General features: G+C 37.1%; 1 protein-coding gene across 1 annotated transcript in view; it reads left to right on the forward strand.

Annotated features, from left to right (window-relative positions):
- Window positions 1–23,289, forward strand: part of ADAMTS6 (ADAM metallopeptidase with thrombospondin type 1 motif 6) — a 346,468-nt gene that overhangs the window by 147,009 nt on the left and 176,170 nt on the right. The window contains exons 8-9 of the mRNA XM_044663590.1: window positions 9,826–9,869; window positions 15,929–16,034. Coding sequence (XP_044519525.1) covers window positions 9,826–9,869; window positions 15,929–16,034 — 150 coding nt within the window. The remainder of the gene's footprint in view (window positions 1–9,825; window positions 9,870–15,928; window positions 16,035–23,289) is intronic.

Genomic DNA, 23,289 nt, shown 5'->3' on the forward strand with positions numbered 1-23,289 from the left:
ATGGTATATATAAAACAAGGACACACACATTTATATATATATGGCATATATATATATACATAATAAATATATGTGCCTTTACTTTCTGTCTTAGTATCAATTCTAAGATACACAGAAGAGTGGGGCAAAAGCTAGGCAATTGGGGTTAAATGACTTGCCTAGAGTCACACAGCTAGGGAATATCTGAGGCCAGATTTGAACAAAATATTTTTAAAAGACAAAAAAAGAAAAGGAAAAATCAGTGTAATTGATCAATACACTGAAAAATTCTGAAAGATGTGCAATGTATAACCCTTGTGGCCTCTTCATCTTTTCAAAGGGGTTAGGTGAGGGTATCTTAGGTATCTTTTTTTCAACTTTTTCTTTGTNATATATATAAATTATATATATACATATATATATATAATCATGGTATATATAAAACAAGGACACACACATTTATATATATATGGCATATATATATATACATAATAAATATATGTGCCTTTACTTTCTGTCTTAGTATCAATTCTAAGATACACAGAAGAGTGGGGCAAAAGCTAGGCAATTGGGGTTAAATGACTTGCCTAGAGTCACACAGCTAGGGAATATCTGAGGCCAGATTTGAACAAAATATTTTTAAAAGACAAAAAAAGAAAAGGAAAAATCAGTGTAATTGATCAATACACTGAAAAATTCTGAAAGATGTGCAATGTATAACCCTTGTGGCCTCTTCATCTTTTCAAAGGGGTTAGGTGAGGGTATCTTAGGTATCTTTTTTTCAACTTTTTCTTCGTAATTTTGCAACATTCATTTTTTTTGGTAGTTTTTTCTATTTACATTGTTGCAGTCTTGTGAATATTCTTTTCTTGGCTTTGATTACTTTCCACTATCAGTTCTATGATTTTTTTGTATTCATCACTTATATAATTTCTTATTTATTTAAAACATGTATCTTATTTTAGAATTGATACTAAGTATAAGTTTCAAGACAGAAGAGTAGTAAGGGCTAGGCAATTGGGGTTAAGTGACTTGCCCAGGGTCATACAGCTAAGTGTCTACAAGGCAAAATCTGAACCCAGGATCTCTTGTCTCCAGGCCTGACTTTCTATTCCCTGTGCCACCTAGCTGCTCCATATACATAATTTCTTGTAGCAGAGTAATATTCCATTACAATTCAGAATCACAGTTTGTTTAGCTGTTCCCCAATTGATAGGCATAGACTTTGTTTCCAGTTCTTTGTATAAGCAAAGCCTTTAACCACAAATGTAGAATTTGACAACAGTGGGTGAAACATTCCCCATCAGACAGGTAGAACCCAAGGCATAGATTTCCCTATTTTATCAGCTTTCATTCACACCTACTTGAATCATTTCCTTTGTTACCTAATTGCTCCTTAAAAGTTAGCAACAGTTCTGCTAGTCTTCCTTTGTTATTGTAGTTCACTTGTTTTAGTCATCTTCAGGACCCCATTTGGAGTTTTCTTGGCAAAGATCCTAGAGTGGTTGGCCATTTCCTTCTCTGATTCATTTGACAGATGAGGAAACTGAGGCAAACAGGGCAAAGTGACTTGCTTAGAGTCACATACCTAGTGAATGTCTGAGGCTAGATTTGAATTCAGGAGAAGGAATCTTCCTGACTCCAAGTCTGCCACTCTAACCACTATGCAACCTAACTGCTCTACTGGTCTTCTTAGGGTACCTAGAACAGTAATATCATACACACTTACTATGTGCAGAGCTCTATGATAAATATGGGAGTTGCAAAGTTGAGATAAGACATCACTCCTGCCCTCAAATATCTTGCGGTTAAGTAAGAGGATTCGGGGAATCAGTGTGATGAGGCAGAAAGAGTGTTAGGTTTGGGGCCAGAGATTCATCTCACCTCACCTGTGTAACCTTGGAGCAAGCCACTGAATATCTCCTGGCTTCAGTTTCCTCATCTGTTAGGATGGTGGAATAGATGATACTTGAGGTCCTTCTCAGCCTACATTTATGATTTTATGACACCACTTCACATAAGTATAATGTGTGATATTATAAGAGCACTAGCCATATTAAATAAAAATCCCTATAGAGTCTGGGTGTGGGGAGGGGTGTAGAAGTTGTTTTTAATTTGGAGGGGTTTGGGGAATATTTAGCTTTCAGAAGCTCCTATACTTTCTATGACAACTGTCTGAAAAGCCCTTGGAAGCCCTTATTTCAAAGCCATTCTGGAACATTCTCTGTCAAAATATGGAAAGTTCAGTTCTCAGCCCAGGTGTGCCGAGTTAATTTCTCTTTCATCCATTCACATCCATCACTGCTACACTTATCTCAAGATCTGGGCCTCTTATTCAAACTACTCCCTAAAGATTTTCTTTCACTCATTAACCTGGATCACCCAATTCTTTTTTTTTTTTTGACACATAAGCAGATGCAAAATTAATTCAATTTAATCAACACTTGCCAAGAGCCTACTAAGTGCAGAATGGATGGACTTTTCTGGGTGTTAAGGAATTCACAATTTAAACCATGTCCCAGGAAACTTCTCAGATAATTATAGACTAAGTTTTCATACAGTTTTAGCTTTGAATCGTGTTCTTCACAAGGATTAGAAACAGATTGCATGAAGTGGAAAGAAAATCAGAAACTGAAAATTAGGTGTTGAAAAGCACCTTGGGTACATGAGCGGAAGAAAGAGAAAAACAAAGAAAGCAGAGACTGATGTTGTCATTTGTCTCCAACAGTATAGACCAGAGTCTTTCTAACTTCCCCCTTGCTTCTTGCTTCCCATTCCCCACGTGCTACATGTGCTGTCTCCAAACAAAGGGAAAAGAAAATGAGGTAGAGCAGAATTTCTATGCTATTTTAACCTACCAGCCAACTAAGTTGGAAGTCAGGGTTCCTTTTGTTAACAAACCATTTACAGCTTATCCCCAGCTTCTCAGGTCACAAATCTTCTTAGCAGGAGGTTGATACTTATGGCTTGAAACTAGGCTCAGATATTGTGGCCACAGGAGGCCAAATAGTGTCACAGGGATAGGGTTATTTTAGAGAAGGGTCTTTTCATCTTGAGCTTTTTTCTTCTCCAGTACAAATAACTGCTGGACAATCTCCCACCCCCACCCTAAAGCACACTGGTTCCTTGGCAAATAGCTATGATTACTCCATAATTATTCTCATGTCTTTCTTTACCATTATTCCAGACCAGGTTTTGGATAGGGGAGAGTAAGGTTGGAGTCTGTTAAAAGGGAAGATAGAAGTTGACAGGAAAGGATGTGTAGAATATAAGGCAAGCATGAAGGATCAAGAAAGGGAGAGAGAAGGCAGTGAATAGTGGGAAGGAGGAATAATGTAAGATCACAAGAGCTAATGATTTTTTATACTTTTTAGACATTTGTGTAATTGGAAAGCCTGCCTGAACCCTTTCAAAGTGTCATCAAAAAAGCTCTTGATCTGCATGGAAGTGATTTTCATAAAAGATTATGTAGAAATGAGAAAGGAGGCACATGGGATTGTAGTTATTGATAATTTCTTAATTTTCTTTTTTTTTCTGCAGTCATAACATTTGTGATCTTTTCCTGTCTGGTGTCTTCTACTCTTTTAGATATCTTGAGAATGGAACTCTTAGCACCCAGCAAAGGGCTTTTAGGAAATATTTGATAAATGTTGAATTGAACTTGTTTGGGGGCATTAGATAGTCTTTCCCCCCCCTATCTGCTACTTATCCTCCTAAATAAAGTTTGCTTTGCTAATAATAAAATTGTATTCCTTGAATTTTTCATGGCACTGCCTTCTTCTGGTTTACCTACCTGATTGTACTTTCTCAGTCTTCCTTGCTAGCTCATCATCTTTATAGTGGCCTCTGACAAATAGGTATTTCCCTAAGCTGTGTCTGGGGCTCTCCCCTCTTATCCCTCAATATTTTCTCTCTCTTGGTAACTTGTCAGATCCCCTAGGTTTAACAATGTTATCTCAACACTGAAGACTACCAAATATAGATATCCCACCCTAGTCTTTATCTAGGGCTCCAGCCCCACATCTCCAATTTTCTATTACAAAATTTCAATCTGGATGTCCCAAAGACATCTTAACTTCAACGTGTCTAAAATTAAACTTATTATCATTTCCTTTAAACTCTCCCCTCTTCTAAACATCCCTATTTCTATCAGTCGCCATTATCCTCTCAGTATCTCAGGTTCATAATCTAGACATTATCTTGAACTCATCATTCATTCTAATCCATATACCCAATCTGTAGTCAAAAATCTTGCCATTTCTACCTTTTTTTGGCACCTCTTGCATCCAAACCTTTCATCTTCCTTACACAGCTTCTACTTCATTTCATCACTTTTCCTCATCATCTTTTCCCTAGATTGTTGTGACTGCTTCCAAATTGGTTTCACTGCTGCAAGTGTCTCTATTCCTTACTCACTGTTCTAAAACAAATGTCCTTAATGCAGATCTGACCATGGGATTAGCCCTACTCCAACCTATCTGTACAGCCTCACTGGATGCTGCTTCCCTTCTCATATCTCTGTGATCCAGTCAAATTGGACTCTGCTACATTTCTTATTCTTGAAACTCCATCTTCCATGTCTATGGCTCTTTCATGGCCATTCTCCATGCCAGGGATGTAATCCATTTGTACTGAAGCTTCAAAGACTCAAAAATTCAGGTCATTTAAAGGTTAATATTGGGACACCAGGTGGGCATAAGTAGATCTTAGAATAGAACTGGAATATTGCCTTTCCTCTGAGATTGCTTCTCTTTTACCATGTATATATTTTGTATGTACATTATGGTTTGCATTTTTGTCTCCACTCTAGAAAGTAAGTTATTAACCTAAGAATGTATTAAGAGCTTGCCCCATGCTTGTTGACCTGATTTGATTTGAATATTGCTACAAAATGAATATGAAATGTACTTATATGTACACCCCAAAGAGTTCATCTATTTGTTTATGTATCTTGTTCAAATATTTCAAATGGACATTTGAATCATCCCCCAAAATGAATAGCAGATGGACAGCAGACTGGATGGCATTTGTGTTTTCAAATCTATATTTATAGTTATATCTATGTTTTTAGGTACACATGTTATCTACATATCCAATCATCTCTCATCTTTCTCTCATTGTCTTTCTAATTAGAATGAAATGACCTCATGAGTGGAGGTTGTTTCATTCTTTGTAGCCTCTGTATATTCAGTGCTTGACACCTAAGTCAATAAACATTTATTAAACCCTAAAGTACTTACTATGTGCAGTCACCATTCTAGGCACAGTTAAAAGAGTCCCTGCCCTCAAGTAATACATAGTCTAATGGGAGAGACAAAAAGCCAACCACTTTGTTCCTAAAAGCTATATCCAAGGCAACCTCAGATTTCCCCCTGAAATTCAAAACAAAAGCATCCTTTTAAACAATGATATTCTTTTAGTGATGTGATATGAGTATAAATCATGGAATACTGAATTCTTCAAAGATTCAAAAGTGCAGTTCATTTAAAGGGCAGTGTCAGGTCACAGGCTTCAAGATATCATCATTGACTAATTATATATAAAAAGAAGCATAGACAATTTGTAGCTTTTGTGCTGCATTGGTACTTATGGAATGTCAAGATACTGAAAGGAAGACCCTTAGTACATTGGGTGGACTCCTTGCAGAATATCAGTAAGAATTACACATAAAAAAAGACATGGGTGAAATTTGTGCCTTTAGAAAGAGTACTCACATGGATGTGAACAAAGATCCATCTAAGCATTGATTTATTCATAGCAAAAGATATAAGGACTGGACCTGTGATTTCATGGAGTAGGGGACTCCCCTATCAGGGAACTCCCTCTGTCAATGTAGGTCAGTACCTTTTCTGAAACTGTTATAGGATTTATATATAGCTAATTTATATATGCATATTGGAAGGAAGGACATAAGCGTTTGTCTATTATGTGCCAAACACTATGCTAAGCTCTTATAAATATTATCTTCTTTGATTGTCACAACAACCCTGAAAAATATCCCTATCTTACAGTTGAGAAAATTAATGGAAATAGACATTAAGTGATTTGCCCAAGTTCCCACAGCTACTAAGTGTGTGACTCAATTTGAACTCAAGTCTTCCTTGATTCCAAGTACAGCATTCTATCCCCTTTGCCATCTAGCTCAAATAGTACTTAATCAATGATTGCTGACTTGATTTCATTGCTATAAAATGACTATGGCATCCAATTGGATATACATCCTGTAGAGTTCATTCATTAGTACCTGTATGCATTAGTGTGTATGTGTGTGTATATATATATATATATGTACATCATATATTATCATGTTTAAATACTGAATTTATTGAGAACAGTTCGCAAAGTTGTTTAAACTTCCTGTATCAATTCTTTTTTTCCTTTTTTAGAACTTTAGAATATTTTTTCCATGGTTCCATGATTCATGATTCCCCCACCCCCACTTCTCTTTCCCTCCCCCCTCTGAATCTGACAAGCAGTTCCACTGGGAACATGTATCATTGTTCCAAACCTATTTCCATGTTATTCATATTTGCAGTAAAGTGATCTCTTACCTTCAAAATCCTAATTATATCCTTATTGTACTACATGATCAATCATATGTTTTTCTTCTGTGTTTCTGCTCCCACCATTCTTTCTCTGGATGTGGATAGCATTCTTTCTCATAAGTCCCTCAGAATTGTCCTAGGTCATTGCATTGCTGCTATTAGGAAAGTCTATTACATTTGATTGTGCCATAATGTAGACCTGTATCAATTCTAATGATTTATTTAAATTAAGCCTCTCTGCTTTCATATGGCATTCAAAAGTACATCTGTATTGAGACCTACTTTTTGTAAATGTTTTCACATGATGTTAGAACTCTTAACTATTTTAGAGTTTGGATCAGAGGTTCTTATTTAAGTTAACAATTGTAATCTTTATTAATAGAAATCTAAACATTTACTCAGTTGAGGAATTTGCTTATTTTTCTTCCCTGCTATTCATTTATTCATCTAACAAACATTTATTGAATGCTTACCACATGCTGGGTATTCTACTAGTCATTGCTCAGTCATTAGTTGTAATAGTTTGTTGTAATATGCAAGAAGATGCTATTGACAGTGGATGCCATCCATGAATGTAGATCAGAACAGAATACAAAATATTTCTGGAATGTAAATAAAACGAGGAATGCATGGCTCCTCACTAAAGTTGTTAAAGTGTAAGCTGTCCATAGAAGTTCATTCTGAAGTTGCATGAGCTGATCTGAAAAATGGAGTAAAGAATTCTTCACTAAAGTTAAGGCTATTAAGTTTACTGAAGGAAACATTTGTGGGGACTGAGTGGGATATAGGTATATGGGAAAAGAATAGTATAGAATATCACTAGGGGCTGCTCCAAGGTTGTCTGATAGAGGTTGTCTTTATGATATGACAACTTGGTCATGATATACACCGATTATGGCAGAGGGGATACATTTCTCTCTATATATGCCGTCCACTCATCTCTGATGTTAAAATCCCAGGGCACACCAATGGTAAGGAAGGAAAGAGAAAAGTATGAGTGATCAGGGAGTGGAGATCATGTAAAGGAGGAAAGGATCTTTACAATCTCTAATCTCCCTCTCTCAACTTTGACCATTTTCATTGGCTGCCCCTCATGTCTAGAATGCTCTCCTTCTCCATCTCGTCCTCCTGACTTCCCTGATTTCCTTCAAGTCTTAGCTAAAATACCACCATCTACAGGAAGCCTGTCCTGATTCCCCTAGTACCTTCCTTCTGTTGATTTTCTCAAATTTATCTTGAATGTGACTTGTTTGTACACAGTGATTGAGAACACGTGTCCCTTGAGAACAGTGACTATTTTTTGCCTCTCTTTGAATCTCCAGCACTTAGCACAGTGCTTGGCACATAGTAAGAGCTTAATGAATGCTTACCAACTGCTGGACTAATTGAAGGCAATCAGGGTCTAAAACTTGAAATTGTAAAGAAACATCTATAGAGGTTAATAGTAGCTTGCCTACATTCAATCAACACCACAAAAAAGAACCTCCAGGATTTCAGTAGCAATATGAATGAAATATCTAATGACAAATTTTGACAAATAACTTTATGAAATACATTTAGTCTTTAGCAATGACAGTATTATTTATGTGCTTCCATTGTGTAATTTTGGTGACCAAAAATAATCAGTAGTGTAACAATAAAAGCCCCCCCCCAACCCCACCAGGAATGGATTTGATGGAAGGGAGGGAGGGAGGGAGAGAGAGAGAGCGAGAGAGAGCGAGAGAGAGCGAGAGAGAGAGAGAGAGAGAGAGAGAGAGAGAGAGAGAATCAGAGTCTGTGTGGTGACTCTCTCCTTCAGCACTCTCCTGGTCTCCTGGGGCCGAATTCATATTGGGAGGCTTTAAAGGGGTGTCATATATAGTTTTGCAAGCTCTCCCTTGCCAAACTGGTTGGTCATATAGCATTTCAAATGGGGAAAGATGTAAGTCCCTGCTAGGTTTACTTCTCAGATACCATAACACTATTGGCAAAGTATGTACAGAAACTCAACTAAAATGGATGGTAGACTTTACTTTAATATATGGGAAAGAAAGTATTTTAATTTTATTTTTTGGCTTTTCTTTGATTTGTAAAATATAATTTTTTTTCAAAAAAGAAGAAAACATTTTACTTTCCATGTTGAAAAACACAGAAGAATATAATCCACCCTCACTCCACCCTCCTTTTTTGTTCATTCTTATTGTTCAGGAACTATGAATGCACTTGGACCAAGATTTTGAATTCTAATGTTATTATTATAAATCTCTTAGGATAAATAACCATCTTCATATTGATTGGCACATTCTTAATTGTAGTATTGAGGGTGTAATACAATTAAAAATTTCTAACATGGTTGTACAAACCATCTAATTGTCTTGGATATTTGTTTTACTTTGAGATATTTGCTTTATTGAGAAGTTAGAAGGCCTGTTTTTGACTTTGGGGGATCTGGATAGGCAATTCTGTCCTCCCCAGGCCTCTGTTTCTTTATCTATGAAATGAGGAGATTGAATTCCAGTTTTCTTCCACCTCTAAATCCTATGATCATCTATAAATACATTTCAAGTCCTCAACGGCTTGTTAAATGCCCTGGGTTCTGTTATTTCTATCATGACGTCTGAATAGAGAATCTCTGTTTGAAGTTCAGCATGGACAAAGCTGTCTAGAATTGGGAAAGCTTTGTTTCTTGAGTGATCTGTTTAGCTGGTTTGAAAAAACCTCTTAAAGCTATTTTCATCTCTTAACCCATGTAAAATCACTTGGGGGAAAAACACAACCACCTGACACCAGCTCTGTTTCCATTGTTCTGTGTTTTTGGCATACTCCTCTGGACTGGCTCCTTTTAACAAGAGCCCATGTTGGAGTGAGTGGAAGGAGTTCAGAATAATGCTAATAATTCCAAAGTCTAAACTGCAGCCTGTGGCTCTAACAAGAAGACATTCCTGTAGGTTCAGAAGAGGGTGGAAAAAAGCCACTCCTTTGCTTGGTTCAGAAGCAGTAGCAATCTGCAGACAGGCTGCCCTAGCTTCCTAACAGTATGGCAGGCTGTTTTATGGAGGCGGTGATTACAAAGATCCACTTTAACCTTTCTTTCTTACTGGCAGGTGTCCCACTGGCTCGCAGCCAGAGGCTGTGAGTGCAGTGTAGCCTGCGGTTTACCCCAGAGTGCTAAAAATGCCGACACTCCAGCTGGCTGCTCATAATTACACTGATTGCGGTCTGACAACTGGAGCTACAAGACAGAGATGTGATAAATGTATGAAAATATTTTATAAATTTGATCACATTACAAATTTTATCTCTCTCTTTATCTTCTCTACAGATATGATATCTGCACTTATAAAAACAAGCCCTGTGGAACATTGGGTAAGTTTCAAAAAGGGGGAAGCACAAAAACTGTATTTGTTGGCCAATGGATTTGTTTGACTGGCCATTTTCCTTTCCTTCAGGTCTGAACAAGTTCATCTGAAACTGACCCATAAAAGCGCTTAAAATTGACCCTCAAGAGTAGACAGTTTGTTAAAAGCCACCAAGGGCTTAAATGAAGTGAACTGATATTTGGGTGTTTCTTTTCGGGCAACTAGAAAGCTGATAAGGAACTGCCAGATGATTCAACCTTAGCAAGCAGTCATTACAGGGCAAAGCTTACTGCTTATTTCCATATAATCCTCCTCTGTGATATATTGGAAAAATATGAGAATAAGTGTAAGTATTCAGCAGCCTTAAGCTGGAAAATCCTTTGTTGAACTGTGGCTGCATCGGACATATGGCATCGAGAGGGATGACATCTTCAGAATCATCTTGTAGAAAGAGAAAGTCACTGTATTTTAAAGGATCATTGGAACATCTCAGTTCCTCCGCACTAGAAAGAAATTTTGTCCAACTTTATAGGCCAAGGTAGAGAGGAGCAGAGTTGCCTTCTTAACTTTTGGACATGTGCTTCGAAACTATCACTTGTTTTGTAAAACAGCATTGCTGCAGTTTCCTAAGTTTTAAAAGTCCATTTTTATTATGAGTCATATGTGGTCAAGCATTTAATGCAAGTGAAAGAAAGCCTTTCAAACATTTAATTAGTGATGATCAGTCCACTGGTTTCATGCTAAAGGTTAATTGGGCAGCTAGTCACCTCAAGGAGCAGATGATAGAAGAGACATTCAATTTATATCAATAAACATTCAGAAAGTTCAGTAAGTAGCATATTCTATCCTAGTGCTGATTCTGTTTGGTGATGACTTGCTGAATGTAATTCAGTCTTTTTATATACTTTTCCTACCCTAGCAGATAGGACCATCTGCTGGCACATCTGTGTGTGTGTGTGTGTGTGTGTGTGTGTGTGTGTGTGTGTCCTTGTATTGAGGATGGAAGGGAGGGTGAGATGATCAGAACTATTGGAGAGTTCACTGGAAAGTCTTTCCAGAGGCCCAAATCCTATTGTGGTTTGACCTGACATACCCCGCTTCTCACATCCCATTTCTCCCAGTAGGATTTCTGATTAGGCAGCAAAATTCATTTAGCTGGAACCAGCTCTCCCATGAAGTTCCTACCAGTGAGAAAGGCACAACTGTGGGAAAACTTGCTTTCAGTGAGGAAGTTCTCATCAAAGAGAATTCCTTCCTGACAGTTTGGTTTAGTGATTGACAATCTAATCTAATGGAAAGAGAGCTGAGATTCACAAGATATATCCATGATTGACCATGTGACCTTGGACAATTAACTTAACTTCTTGGGCTTCAATATCTTTATCTTTAGAGTAAGATTAATATCACCTATTCACACCAAAGCAAAGTTGTGAGGGCCACATTGGATAATAATGGGAAGGTATTTAGGAATAAAGATGCCTTTTAAAAACAAAATGACATTTTTTAAAATGTAGAAATATATATAGTATAGAAAATTTAACATATAATTTTGCTTTAAAAAGTTATCACTTGCTTTATTCTTCTTAAGCCATAAATGGGAACTAAATGCTTAATTAAGTTTAAGTACAGTAAAAGAGATCCTATTATAATTATATGTATACTGAGAAGATTGAGGTTTATCCAGCTTCCTTGTAATGTTAACTGTTTCTCTTTTTAGCACAACTGTTGACATTATTACCCTTTTTGAAAAGTTTAAAATTCCCTTTTAATGCCCCCAATGGAAGAATTAATTAACTTCTCTTCTTGTTTCTTCACCTTCCTTACTAACCTTTCCCCCATCAAGAAGTAAGCAAGACAAGATGGCAAGAAAACTGTGTTTGAAAGATACCCAAGGAAAGAAAAGAAGGGAGGGCATAAAATGGCTTCTCCACTTCAATTTGTGCTTTTTGCTAAACTGAGAGAGGATACTGTCTGTCTTCATCATAGTGTGGGGTATGAAGAAATTGACCAAGTGGTATTAATTGGGAGGTTGGTCAGCTTTCTTTCTCCTGCTGAACTGAAGCTCTAAAATGAGGCTTCATTATTTTGTTAGTACTATGGATTGGAAGTAGTATGGCAAATGGTTATCTGACAGAGATATCATAGAAAGGATTTCTGAACTGAATAAGAAGTTTTATTAAATAACCACAGAGGTCTTTTTTCAACACTTAAATCAGTGATTTTTATGAATTCCTAAATTGTCTATATTCATGTATTAAATATGATCCTGCATTATAAAGCTAAGGATAATTTATTTTTTATTCTTTTTTTTTAAACAAACTCTTACCTTCTCTCTTAGAATTAACACTGTGTATTGGTTCTAAGGTGAGAGGGCTGTAAGAGCTAGACATTGGGGTTAAGTGATTTGTCCAAGTTCACACAACTAGGAAGTCAGATTTGGACCCAGGACCTCCTACCTCTGGGTCTGGCTCTCAATTCACTGAGCCATGTAGCTGTAGGTGGTGCAATGGATAGAGTACTGGACCTGGAGTCAAGAAGATATGAATTCAGATCTGACTTCAGACCCTTACTAGCTGTGTGACCTTCGGTAAATCACTTAGTCCCTATTTGCCTTAGTTCTTCATCTATAAAATAAGGACACACTGGAAAAGGAAGTGGCAAACCAGTGTCTTTGCCAAGAAAACCCCACAGGAAGGAGCAGAGCCAAGATGGTGGCTTAGTGGCAGAAAAAGCCTAAACTGCTCTGACAGTCCTTCCAAATCAATCTTTAAAAACCACCTCAAAAAGACAGTGCTCAAAAATGAACAGCAAGAAGGTGTGAGGTGGCTCTTCCACTGAACACAACTTGAAAGGTAGGTAGGGAGAGTTGATTTTTACATGAAAAAGGGGAACCAGAAGCAAAACTGCACACAGAGGAGATCTGGCCAAATCCCCCCATTCCCCCGCTACTGTGCTAAGTTCCACCTTTGGGCATAGGTTAACTTTGGAATTCTGGGACAGGGGGCTACACCAGCAAAAGAGCACCTTAGATCCACCCTTTGAAGTTCCAGGCCCTGGCACCAACCTGCAGTGAGGCCTGGAAGTTGTAGATTTTAAAATTAATATTGCTGGGACCTTTCAAGCCAAACCTGCCCTGCTATAATATAGACCTAGTTCCAGGGCAAAATAGCTCACACTGCCAAAGCCATCAGAAGAGGAGATTGATTCAGCAAGCATCTTTCAGAATTCCCAGTCCACAAGCAAAAAAATAGTCTGGGAAAATGAGCAAATAGCAAAATAAACATTTAATGCTTGAAAAATTCTGTGAGAACAATCAGCAAGGCCCAGAACCAACAGGAGATGGTGAGAGCTAAGCAACCACATGCAAAACTTTCAAAAAAAAAAGGGGGGAATTGATCTCAAGTTGTGGAAGAACTTAAAAAGGAATTAAACAATTAAATAAGACAGATTGACAAAAAATGGGGGAAGAAATAAAAGTAATGCAAAAAGAAAATAACAGTTTAAAAAGCAAAATTAGTCAGCTGGAAAAAAGAGATACAAAAAAATCCAATGAAGAAAAGAGATTCTTAATAAAAAAGAATTGACCTAGTGGAAGAAGAGGCAAATAAACCCCATGGATTCATCCATGTGTTCACCAAGAGTTGGACAAGACTGAGTGATTGAATGATGAAACAATGAGTGTATAGAGATAAAATGATTTCAGGACCTTGACTACAAGGAGGTTCCATTATAATGCAGGTACATATGTGCTGCCCTTCATATATGAGAGATGACAATGACTCCCCCCACCCCCCATCAGTAGGACATATGCCACTTGAGAGGTTTTTCCCTTGGTGGCAATTATCTACATTATCTTGGCTAACTTCCCTTGTGAGATGCTTGGATATAGTGATAAGTGAGATCTGTGGCCATAAAACCATAAATTCCACTGTCCCACTTGAGAATCAAACTCATCACCAACCCTGGAGAGAATTTTGTAGTATCACAGGAAGAAGAAAATTGACCAAGGCTGTTCAAAATAGTAACAATATTTACTCTTTTTTTTTTTAACACTTAGGAGCTCTCCTAGGCATTCACCAAATAGTTTGTAGCTGGTTATTTTATCCTCCTAATGTGTTCTCTTAGCATAGCTAGCAATTTTATATGAAACTTCAGAGCCAAATCTGTCTTTAAAAACTCTACACAGTTCCACAGGGAATTGTTGAGTTCTCTATTTTAAATTCAATCCACAAAACATATATAAAAATGTAGTCCTTGCAATAACAGTTTAGTTTGGGGAAGTATGAAAAATCTTAATTGAACCATAATTATTCCTCAAACTTTTGCCAAGGGATGCGTTTGCTTAAGATTCATAAGGTATAGTGTGCTCAAACAGCATGAGATATTTTGCTTTGATTCCTTTTATCTGCTGCTCTCTTTATGCTTCCTTCTGAAGCCAGTCATTTTGACCAAGGTAGCAATACCAATACATCAGGGGGAAGGCAGTTAATGTAATTTTTAAAAATTGTTATCTGATATGTTGGGACAAAAGAGTGCCAGTTAGTTAAAAAATATTAAAATCTGTTGAATAGATAATTCTTCACTCTCCCTCATCTTTTTACTGTCCTTGATTTCCTCTATGAAATATCTAAATTAGTGAAAAGATCATTTCCATGTTTAAATCATCAGTGTTGGAAAAAGCACTCTAAGGCCTCAGAGGTCTAATTTATTTATTTATTCTTTGTCTCCAAACAAATAGGTACAATAAATAATCCTTCAGTTAACTCCAACTCTACTTTAATTCTGGTTATTAGGTTGAAATTGTGGATGGAGGTGGGGTGGCAGAGGATGCATAGAGGATAGAGAAAGAACAGCTTCTAGAGCTTTACTGTTGGTGAAGTGCTGGGTAATAGGGCTTACACTGTATCAAATTAGCGTAACTGGGAAATTGAGTTGATTGGAAGGCGATTCCCAATACTTGGATCAACATAGTCTGTTCATAAATGTGAAATGGTTTTCCTATGTTTTCCCTCATTTCTTCCAAGTGGCTTCTCCTAGTGTCTGTCTCTCTCTCTCTCTCTCTCTCTCTCTCTCTCTCTCTTAAGTGATACAGTATGATTTGGAATCTTTTTCCTTATAAAGGCTAGCATTTTTCCTTTTGCACAAAAGTTCCTTTTTCTCAGTTTGGTTTTGGAGCTAGACACAGATTTACAGAGCACAATACTCTCTTGGAGTGGATGTTAAAGCTTCTACATGATATAACCCTTTCCCTTGAGGAACCCTGCAATTCGCCAGCATCAGTGAATCAGCACCAGCACATCTCTTTTATTAGGAATATTCAATCCACCAAAGGTGGAAATAGAACAGCAGAACTACAGGCCACATTCCAAAATTTGGGAATAATTTCCCCTCCATTGAGTATATCTGAGGAAAGATGCTAACATCCTTCTCAAGACTAATTTCAAGAGATGCTGATTTAAAGAAATAAGAAAAAGGGAGCGGTGTTGGGGGAACAGACCATGCCATTAGTGAATCAGCGAGTGTTGAGCTTTTTTTTTTTTTAACAGTTCTTCTTTCCCTCTATTGATAACATTCAGTTTTGTTTTTATAAAAACGTCTTTTTTTTTTTTTAACCACTTGGGACTCATTTTTTTTGGTAACTAAAAAAAGTTGCTTGTATATTTTTATGAACCCACTAAACTTAAACAGATCTCTTTAGAAAAATAATGTGGATACATTTTGCTTTCTGTAGCCTCAAGAATGTTAAAATAGAAATGCTTTCTTGAATTCCCTCTCCTGGCTCAAGTTACTAGGTGGTCCCAAGTTACCAGAAGTAAAATTTATAAATCTAACCCCTCGTCTAGACATTTTCCAGCACTGACTGCAGTTCAAAAAATATTAATGTCTAGCCGGCAGAGTGAAATTCCCCCCCAGTGATTTTGCAAATGACTAGAAAGTTAACCTTTTGCCAACTGCTCCTTCTGTGCGTGGAGGTTATTAAAAAAAGAATCCAGGCATTTATAAGTAGGGGCTTTTAAGACTGCAACACCTTGGCTTGACCCTTTGTGTCTCCTTCTGTTTCTTCAGGCTTGGCCTCTGTGGCTGGAATGTGTGAGCCTGAAAGGAGCTGCAGCATTAATGAAGACATTGGCCTGGGCTCCGCTTTTACCATTGCTCATGAGATTGGTCACAAGTGAGTGAATTTAAGAAAAATCAAGATAAAATTTAGTACGCTGCTCTTTGAGCAACTGGGGAAACTACTGTTTTGATTGCTTGCATTTGGCCACACTTTATTTCTATTTGATGACAAAAGAGAATATTGCCCTTTCCTGAAAGGTTTCCCAACCCAAATTAGATGGCGGATTGGGAAAAGCTTGTAATGCTCTCTCCCTCCTGTCCTGTCTTTTGCAGCTGCAAGGAGATGGTTGAGGGGGGCAGAGACTAGGAGCCAGAGAGAGGAGGGTACCTGAGGATGAAAAGAGCAGGACACAGGGAGAAGAAGGAGCCACTTTCTGTTTTAAATTTATGGGTTTTAAGAAGTAAAGACTTTGTAAAAGTTCTGCAGACTAGTAAAAATTTGCCATGAACCAGTGGTTGGGGAACACTGTTTCTAGCCATAATGTTACAATTTGGGCATTGGGGTAAACTGCCTTGAGACCGGGACTCTTTTCAAGTAATATTTTTTATTTTAAAAAAAGGTAGGGTTCTTTGTTGAATACATACACTCAAGTATTATTTTTGCACGTTTGAAAGGATTTAACTTTAACCATGCCTGTCTTCCTCATTCTGCCTTTTCCTTAGGAAGCCAAATTGTTCCAAAGGTAAATAATCCTTCCTTTTCTTTTTCAATTCTCACTGATTATACAGGATGATAAAATGTTACTTGTGCTCTTGTTCTTGGTCCAGCTGAACTGTACACATGACATTTCCAGGTCTGAAGTGTACTTGTTGGCAGCCGTGATGTGACTTTCATTTTCTCTTGAGCCACCTGTGTGTCATGTCGAGAGAACATGGTGTTTTGGACAGCAGCAGTGCTTTGGAATAAGTGGGAATGAGATGGAGTAGGATGGCATCCTACTTTGATTTAGACAGACCTGAAGTCATCCTGTTAAGCTTTTAAAATGTGCGTCAGAGAGGCAGAATAGTCCTGTGGCCCCCTAGGAAGGAGTGGATGGTTCCAAGTCCCACTTTACTCTGGGGAAGTTATTTAACTGCTCAGTACACCCCGGCAACTCTCTAAGACCCTAAATTCAAGAAAAAGTGCCAATTTGCCTTGGGAGTTTCCTGACAGTGATCTTGGGATTCATAAGAAATGATAGGTCCTGTCTCCCTTCCAAAAACAAAACCCCATCTGCATTCGTGTCAAATAAACCATCCTGTATTCTTATTTCTCCATTTAAAATGAAACCTTCTCCTGCCCATATTTTTTCACTTCTTTTTTTTTAAGCACTTAAGAGTACATTTAAAGCTTGTAGGAGGGAGATGGGTTCTGGAATATTGTGCTTCCTCTTTCAAGGACTGATATTGGACTGATATCATTACAAGGTTTAGGGATGACAAGATGGAATTTCCAGTGTGATTCAACAAGTCTCTTCTTAAAGTGTTCTGAATGGTGTAACTGGTGTCACACACTAGTCCATTCCCTGGTACAATTAAGGCATGTTGCAGAGTGAATGGGTGCCTGGTCTTGGAGTCAGAAGGAAGTGAGTTCGATTTTTGACTCTGATAACGCACTCTATGTGGAACCTTGGCGTGACTCACATAAACCTAAACAAACATAAACCTAAGACTGGTTGCTATAAGGTGGCCAATTCATAAGGGTAGGGGACATACCTTCACATCAGTGAAATCACTGGCTGAGATGAAAGGAAAGGGAAAGGAAAAACTCCTACAATACTGAGCTTTCCACTAAGCTTAGCATCTAGCTTCTGTTTCAGTGCTTAGCTTAACACAATGCCTGGCATATAGTAAGCATTTAACAAATATTAGTAGACTGAATAGTGTAGAAGTGGAAACCAACTTTATTACCTGACAGGAAATAGAGAGAATACAGATATATGAATTCCAGAAAAATCAGATTTTGCAAAGCACTTTAATTTGAATTCTCTAATACCACATCATACATTTATATCTTGCATTTACCTGTTTATATTGTTATATTCTGGTATTATACTTTTAGCATTTTCTTTAGGTTAATAGGTGGTGCAGTAGATAAAGTGAAGGATCTGTCATCAGGAAAATTTGAATTCAGGTCCAATTTCAGACAATTATTAATTGTGTGGCCCTTAGGAAGTCATTGATCCTCCTGTCTGCCTCACTTTTCTCATCAATAAAATGAAAATAAGATTTACCTCTTAGGTTTGTTGTGAGAATAAAATGAAATAATGTTTATAAAGTGTTTCAAAACCCAGAAGTGCTATATAAGTGCTGGGTTTATTATGTTATTATTCCCTAGTGCCTCACCCAATACCCTGTACATAGTAGATACTTAATAAATGCTTGAATTTGAATCTAGCTAATCAGATCAGTTAGTTCCCCCCCTTTTAAGGCTAGTTTTTTTAAACAATGAAATAAAATTATAAATACCGAATATATTTCCTTTATTTGATTTTCCTAATGAATTTGACAGAAATAATAATGTAATAGATAAAACTCAAGGGAGTCAGGCAGAAGGGAGAAAGAACCAAGTGCTACAGATGATTTATTTTCTTGGAAAAAAGTTCCTGATCATTGATGATAGTGATCAAAGTCAGCAAGTGGAAAGTGATTATTTGATGTCCATCTATTTGTACCACAAGGACCAGAGCTTCAAAGTTATATAAGACTTTAAAACTACCTAATCCAACTTCCATATCTTACAGATGAGGGAACTAATTTCAAGAAAGAGATTAAGTGCCTTTCCAGTGGTCCCAAAGGTAGTGTCAAGATTCAAACTCAGACCTTCTGACTCAAAATCCAGTCATTTTTCTATTCCCAGTCACTGGATGAAAGCTGGGTTACCACCCCCCCCCCACACACACACATATATGTGAGCTATCATTCTGAAATTCAAATTAGTTTCTTATTAGAGGTCCTACTTCGATTTGGATAATGATAGAAGACAGGTGCAGAAACCACTTAATAAAGTTGAAAAGCAGTTGTAGCTAAAATAAGGAAAATGAAAACATATCATTCTTTTTTTTCCGCCACTCTTTCTCAAACTACTTATAGTAAATAGTAGTAGAAAGAAAACGAAAATGTCCCCATGAGAGGAACATACATCTCCGACTCACTTAAAACCCTGCCTCATTAATGATAGCCATAATCTTATGCAACCAGACTGTATTTAATAGGTTCTGTTAGATTCAATAAAATGGAAATGTTGGGACAAGTCACATACAAGCAGGTGGGTAATTGTGTGTGTGATGGCAATATTGCCTTATGTAGTTACAAACTACTTAATGCCAAAATATATATGGCAAACCGATTCTTGCATATTGTGCTTTAAGTAGCTGAGACGAAGGATCAGTTCCCATTGTGCCTTTTTATTAAGAGTCTAACTGGGCCACCTACCAGGCATTCATTCTTTTTTGCTCCCTGGGGTCTGCCTAGATTCTTGTTCTCCTCCATGCTGGATTCATCTAGTAGGTATATTTAGCTCTCCTGGAAATGAGCAACAATGCCTTAAGTAGCAGAGCTCTAGCAGGGAAACAAAATCTGTCTTGCATGTATCTTTGGGGCATTGTAATAAGAGACTGTGTATGTGCATATGCGCCCTTGAAGTCAGGAAGACCTGGGTTCAGATGCTATCTTTCTGGGGGGGCAATTTTGGGTAATTTTGGGCAAGTCTCTTAACCTCTAAGTAGTCCAGAGAACTGGGATTATATATATATATATATATATATATATATATATATATATATATATATAGAGAGAGAGAGAGAGAGAGAGAGAGAGAGATACACACATACTGTGTGTCAGGCACTGTACTAAACACGTGTTATAAATATTATCTCATTTAATTTTCTCAGCAAATCTGGGAGGCAATTGCTACTGTAATTCCCACTTTATGGTTGAGGAAACTGAAGCAAACAGAGGTTAAGTGACTTGTCCAGGACTAGCCAAAGCTAGTGCTCAAGGCAGCATTTGAACTCAGGTCTTCTTGAGGACCAATGCGCTATCCATTGCAGCAAGAATTGCCTCAAAGACTATAGATTACAGAGCAGGAGCTGGTATGCATTATTAGTGGCAGATATTTCTTGAGTTCTCTAAATAAATGAAATCACATATAGAAGAAGAATAACAGCATAGTATAGTGGATTCAATGCTAGGTTAGAGTCAGGAAGCCTTGAGTTTTTTATTTATTATTGATTATTTTTATTATTTCTTAATTTCTTAATTTTAATTTTTGTTTTTATTTATTTATTTTAACTTTTTATTTCTTTATTATTATTATCTATTAGTTCCATGGCCATGGATATGTAGCTTAATCAGCTAATCAACTGACAATCATTTATTAATTACCTACTATGAGCTAAGTGCTGGGGATATAAACATAAAAATGAAATAACTTTTATCCTCAATGAGTGTTTATGTTCTCTTGGTTACATAACATGTTCAAAGATAATGTATAAATTATATATATATATATATGTTTTATATATGTGTGTATATATAAATACACACACACATAGAGTGAATGGGGAGAAGGGTACTATACTAACACATGGATAAGGAAAGGTTTCCTGGAGGTGGCATTTGAGTCTTATTCTAAAGGGAATTAGGGGTTCCAAGAGGCAGAGGTGACAAATGAAGGTATTTCAGGTACTCAGGATGGCCAGACAAAAACAGGAGTGGGAGATGAAATGTTGTGTATGGAGAGCAGTAAGTTGGTCATTTTGGCTGTAGCAGGGAGTCGAGTCAACAAGCATTTTAAAAATACATACTATGTGCTAGAAATAATGCTAAAGGCTGGAGATCCAAAGAATGACCAAAAAAAAAACACACCCAGTCCTCTCTTCTCTCAAGGAGTTCAGTCTAATGGGGGAGATAACATGCAACCAATAAATGAACAAAGAAGTAAGATTTGGCCAACTGATGAACTGAGGATGACTTCTGTGTTGCCAACCTTGGTGACTAACTGAATGGTATTGTCCTTGATAGAAATGGGAAAATTAGGAAGAGGGGACAGATTTAGGGAGAAACATAAGTAGTTCTGTTTTAAATATATTGTTTGAAACATGTATGGGACATTTAGATTTATATGTCCAGCAGGCAATTGGAGATATAGGGCTGGAGTTTCAGTTAGATGAATACTTGCCATGGCAATTTAGGACTGGAGTTTTGGTTAAATGAATGCTGGCTGTGGCAATTTAGGAGTTATGTGCACTTATGGGATATATAAATCAGATGTTCTTAACCTTTTTCGCATCATGAACACCCTTGGCAGGCTGGTGGAATCTACAGTCTCCTTCGCAGAATCATATTTATAAATTCATAAAATAAAAACACATAATATTTGTTATTGTATTGAAATACTTATCACATTTTTTTAAAAAAACCAGGTTAAAAAGTGATAAACTTATAAATGAGATCAAAAAGGATAAGTTCAACAGGTGAGAAGAAAGCCATAAAAGAACAGTGTTATAAAAATCCAGAGAAGAAAGGGTATCTAGGAGGGCAGGAGAAGCCAAAAAGTGGCCAAGAAAGAAGTGAGGAGCTTTTGCCATGTGTATAAACAGGGAGGAAGGAACTAGGGAATAGAAAAGAGGTTAGAAATTAGAGAGACACCAGGGAATGATTGAAGGAGCAATCTGTTGTGGAGATTCATGGGGATAGGATCAGTTCTTTAAGACTCATCTACTGCAAAATAGACAGCTGTGATTTGCATTCAAATTAAACAGATTTCCCACACTGGCAAAGCATTGACATATTTAACAAGAACAACATTTAGTCTTACAGATTGGACCATTGTTTCAGAGCATTTTAAGAACAAAACCACTACCTTCCTTCTGGCCCTAATGCTAGAAGAAATGATTGAGTGCAGAAATGTTATCTGACAGTAGAAATGTTAACTGCTTTTCCCGACAGCCCAGCAGGATTCTGTGGGCCTGCCTTTTATCTTAATGCCAGATAGACAAGATGTAGTTAACAGATTGTCTTACTCAATCCCTTTTATCTGTTCAGGAGGGGAAAGGTGCATCAGAGATGAAGCCCTTTATCCTGCCCCTTAGAGTCTTGGGATTTAGCTACAGAGCCTTTAACAAAGTCAAATTTGGTTTATTCTGACAATTACTGGGAAATGAGGAGGAAGGTGTGATTTTTTTTTCATTCTTCTCTAAACAAACTAGTAACCATGATCACTCTCCTTGTATTGGGTGTGTTGTCTTTTGTACACACATGCCTTTCATGTAATGGGCATCTATAAGGACACATGAAGAGTCATTTCTGTTAAGAAAGGATTTTCACCCATGAATTGCTGAGGAAGAGCTCTGACAAAATCACTGGATAGTGTGAATATTTTCAGGCTCTCTTTTTAAATTGTATAGAATTTAGTTTTGAATATAGGGTACATCAGTGCCAGGGAGATAATAACCATTTCAGATGGCTGTAAGGGGAACTATTTTCTTTGAGTAGGCCATAGTAACCACTTCTGTTACTCTCTTTCATGATATAAAAAATATGGAGTTGGTTTCTCTTTCAAATGAAAAATTGAAGCATGGAACTGCATGTAAGTGACATGTTGCTCTGAACAGAGCAAAATATATTTAGAGAGGAAGGGGTATGCTTTGAAATATTTTTTTATTAATTGTGCACTTCCTGTGGCTTTCAAAAGTTATAAAAATGATTATGTTTTGAGGAGAGAGAATTAAATTGTAAACCAAAGTCTACAGGAAATTCAGAAAGACATGTTATTCACACTGCTTAAGGATAACATCCAACACTCCAAGATTTTTGTTTCCTAGAAGTAGTATAACCCTAATATTAGGCAACATGATATATTGCCCAATATAAGTCAAAGTTATATTGAATTTTTATGGGATGATAGCTATTGTTTTGAGGGGACTTAAAATGAATAATGATAAGAAGAAAATAAAAGAAAAACAGAGAGATATTGTGGCCATTCTTTGAGCATTAATTTTTTTAGTGGCCTTGGCTCAGTTAGAGAGACTTTCCAGACAAGATACTGGCTATATGAAGAGTCAACAGGGAAATGGCAAGACTTAAGAGCCAAACCAAGGCAAAGTTGTGAATGGGTAAGCTAAAATCTGAACTCCTTTTCTTTGGATCTTTCTTTTGCACATTTGCTCAAGGTACCTGGTGGTCTTAAGATCCCCATTCTATTTTCAGTCTTGTGTAGGTATTTGGGACTTACTACATTACTCCTCTTAGAACCATTCACATTTTGGAAGAACCTAAAGAAAAATCAGTGCTTCACAAAGAGAAATAAATCTCTAAGGTGTGCTTTT

The sequence above is a fragment of the Gracilinanus agilis genome, chromosome 1 (assembly GCF_016433145.1).
Source record: "Gracilinanus agilis isolate LMUSP501 chromosome 1, AgileGrace, whole genome shotgun sequence".
Classification (NCBI taxonomy): Eukaryota; Metazoa; Chordata; class Mammalia; order Didelphimorphia; family Didelphidae; genus Gracilinanus; species Gracilinanus agilis.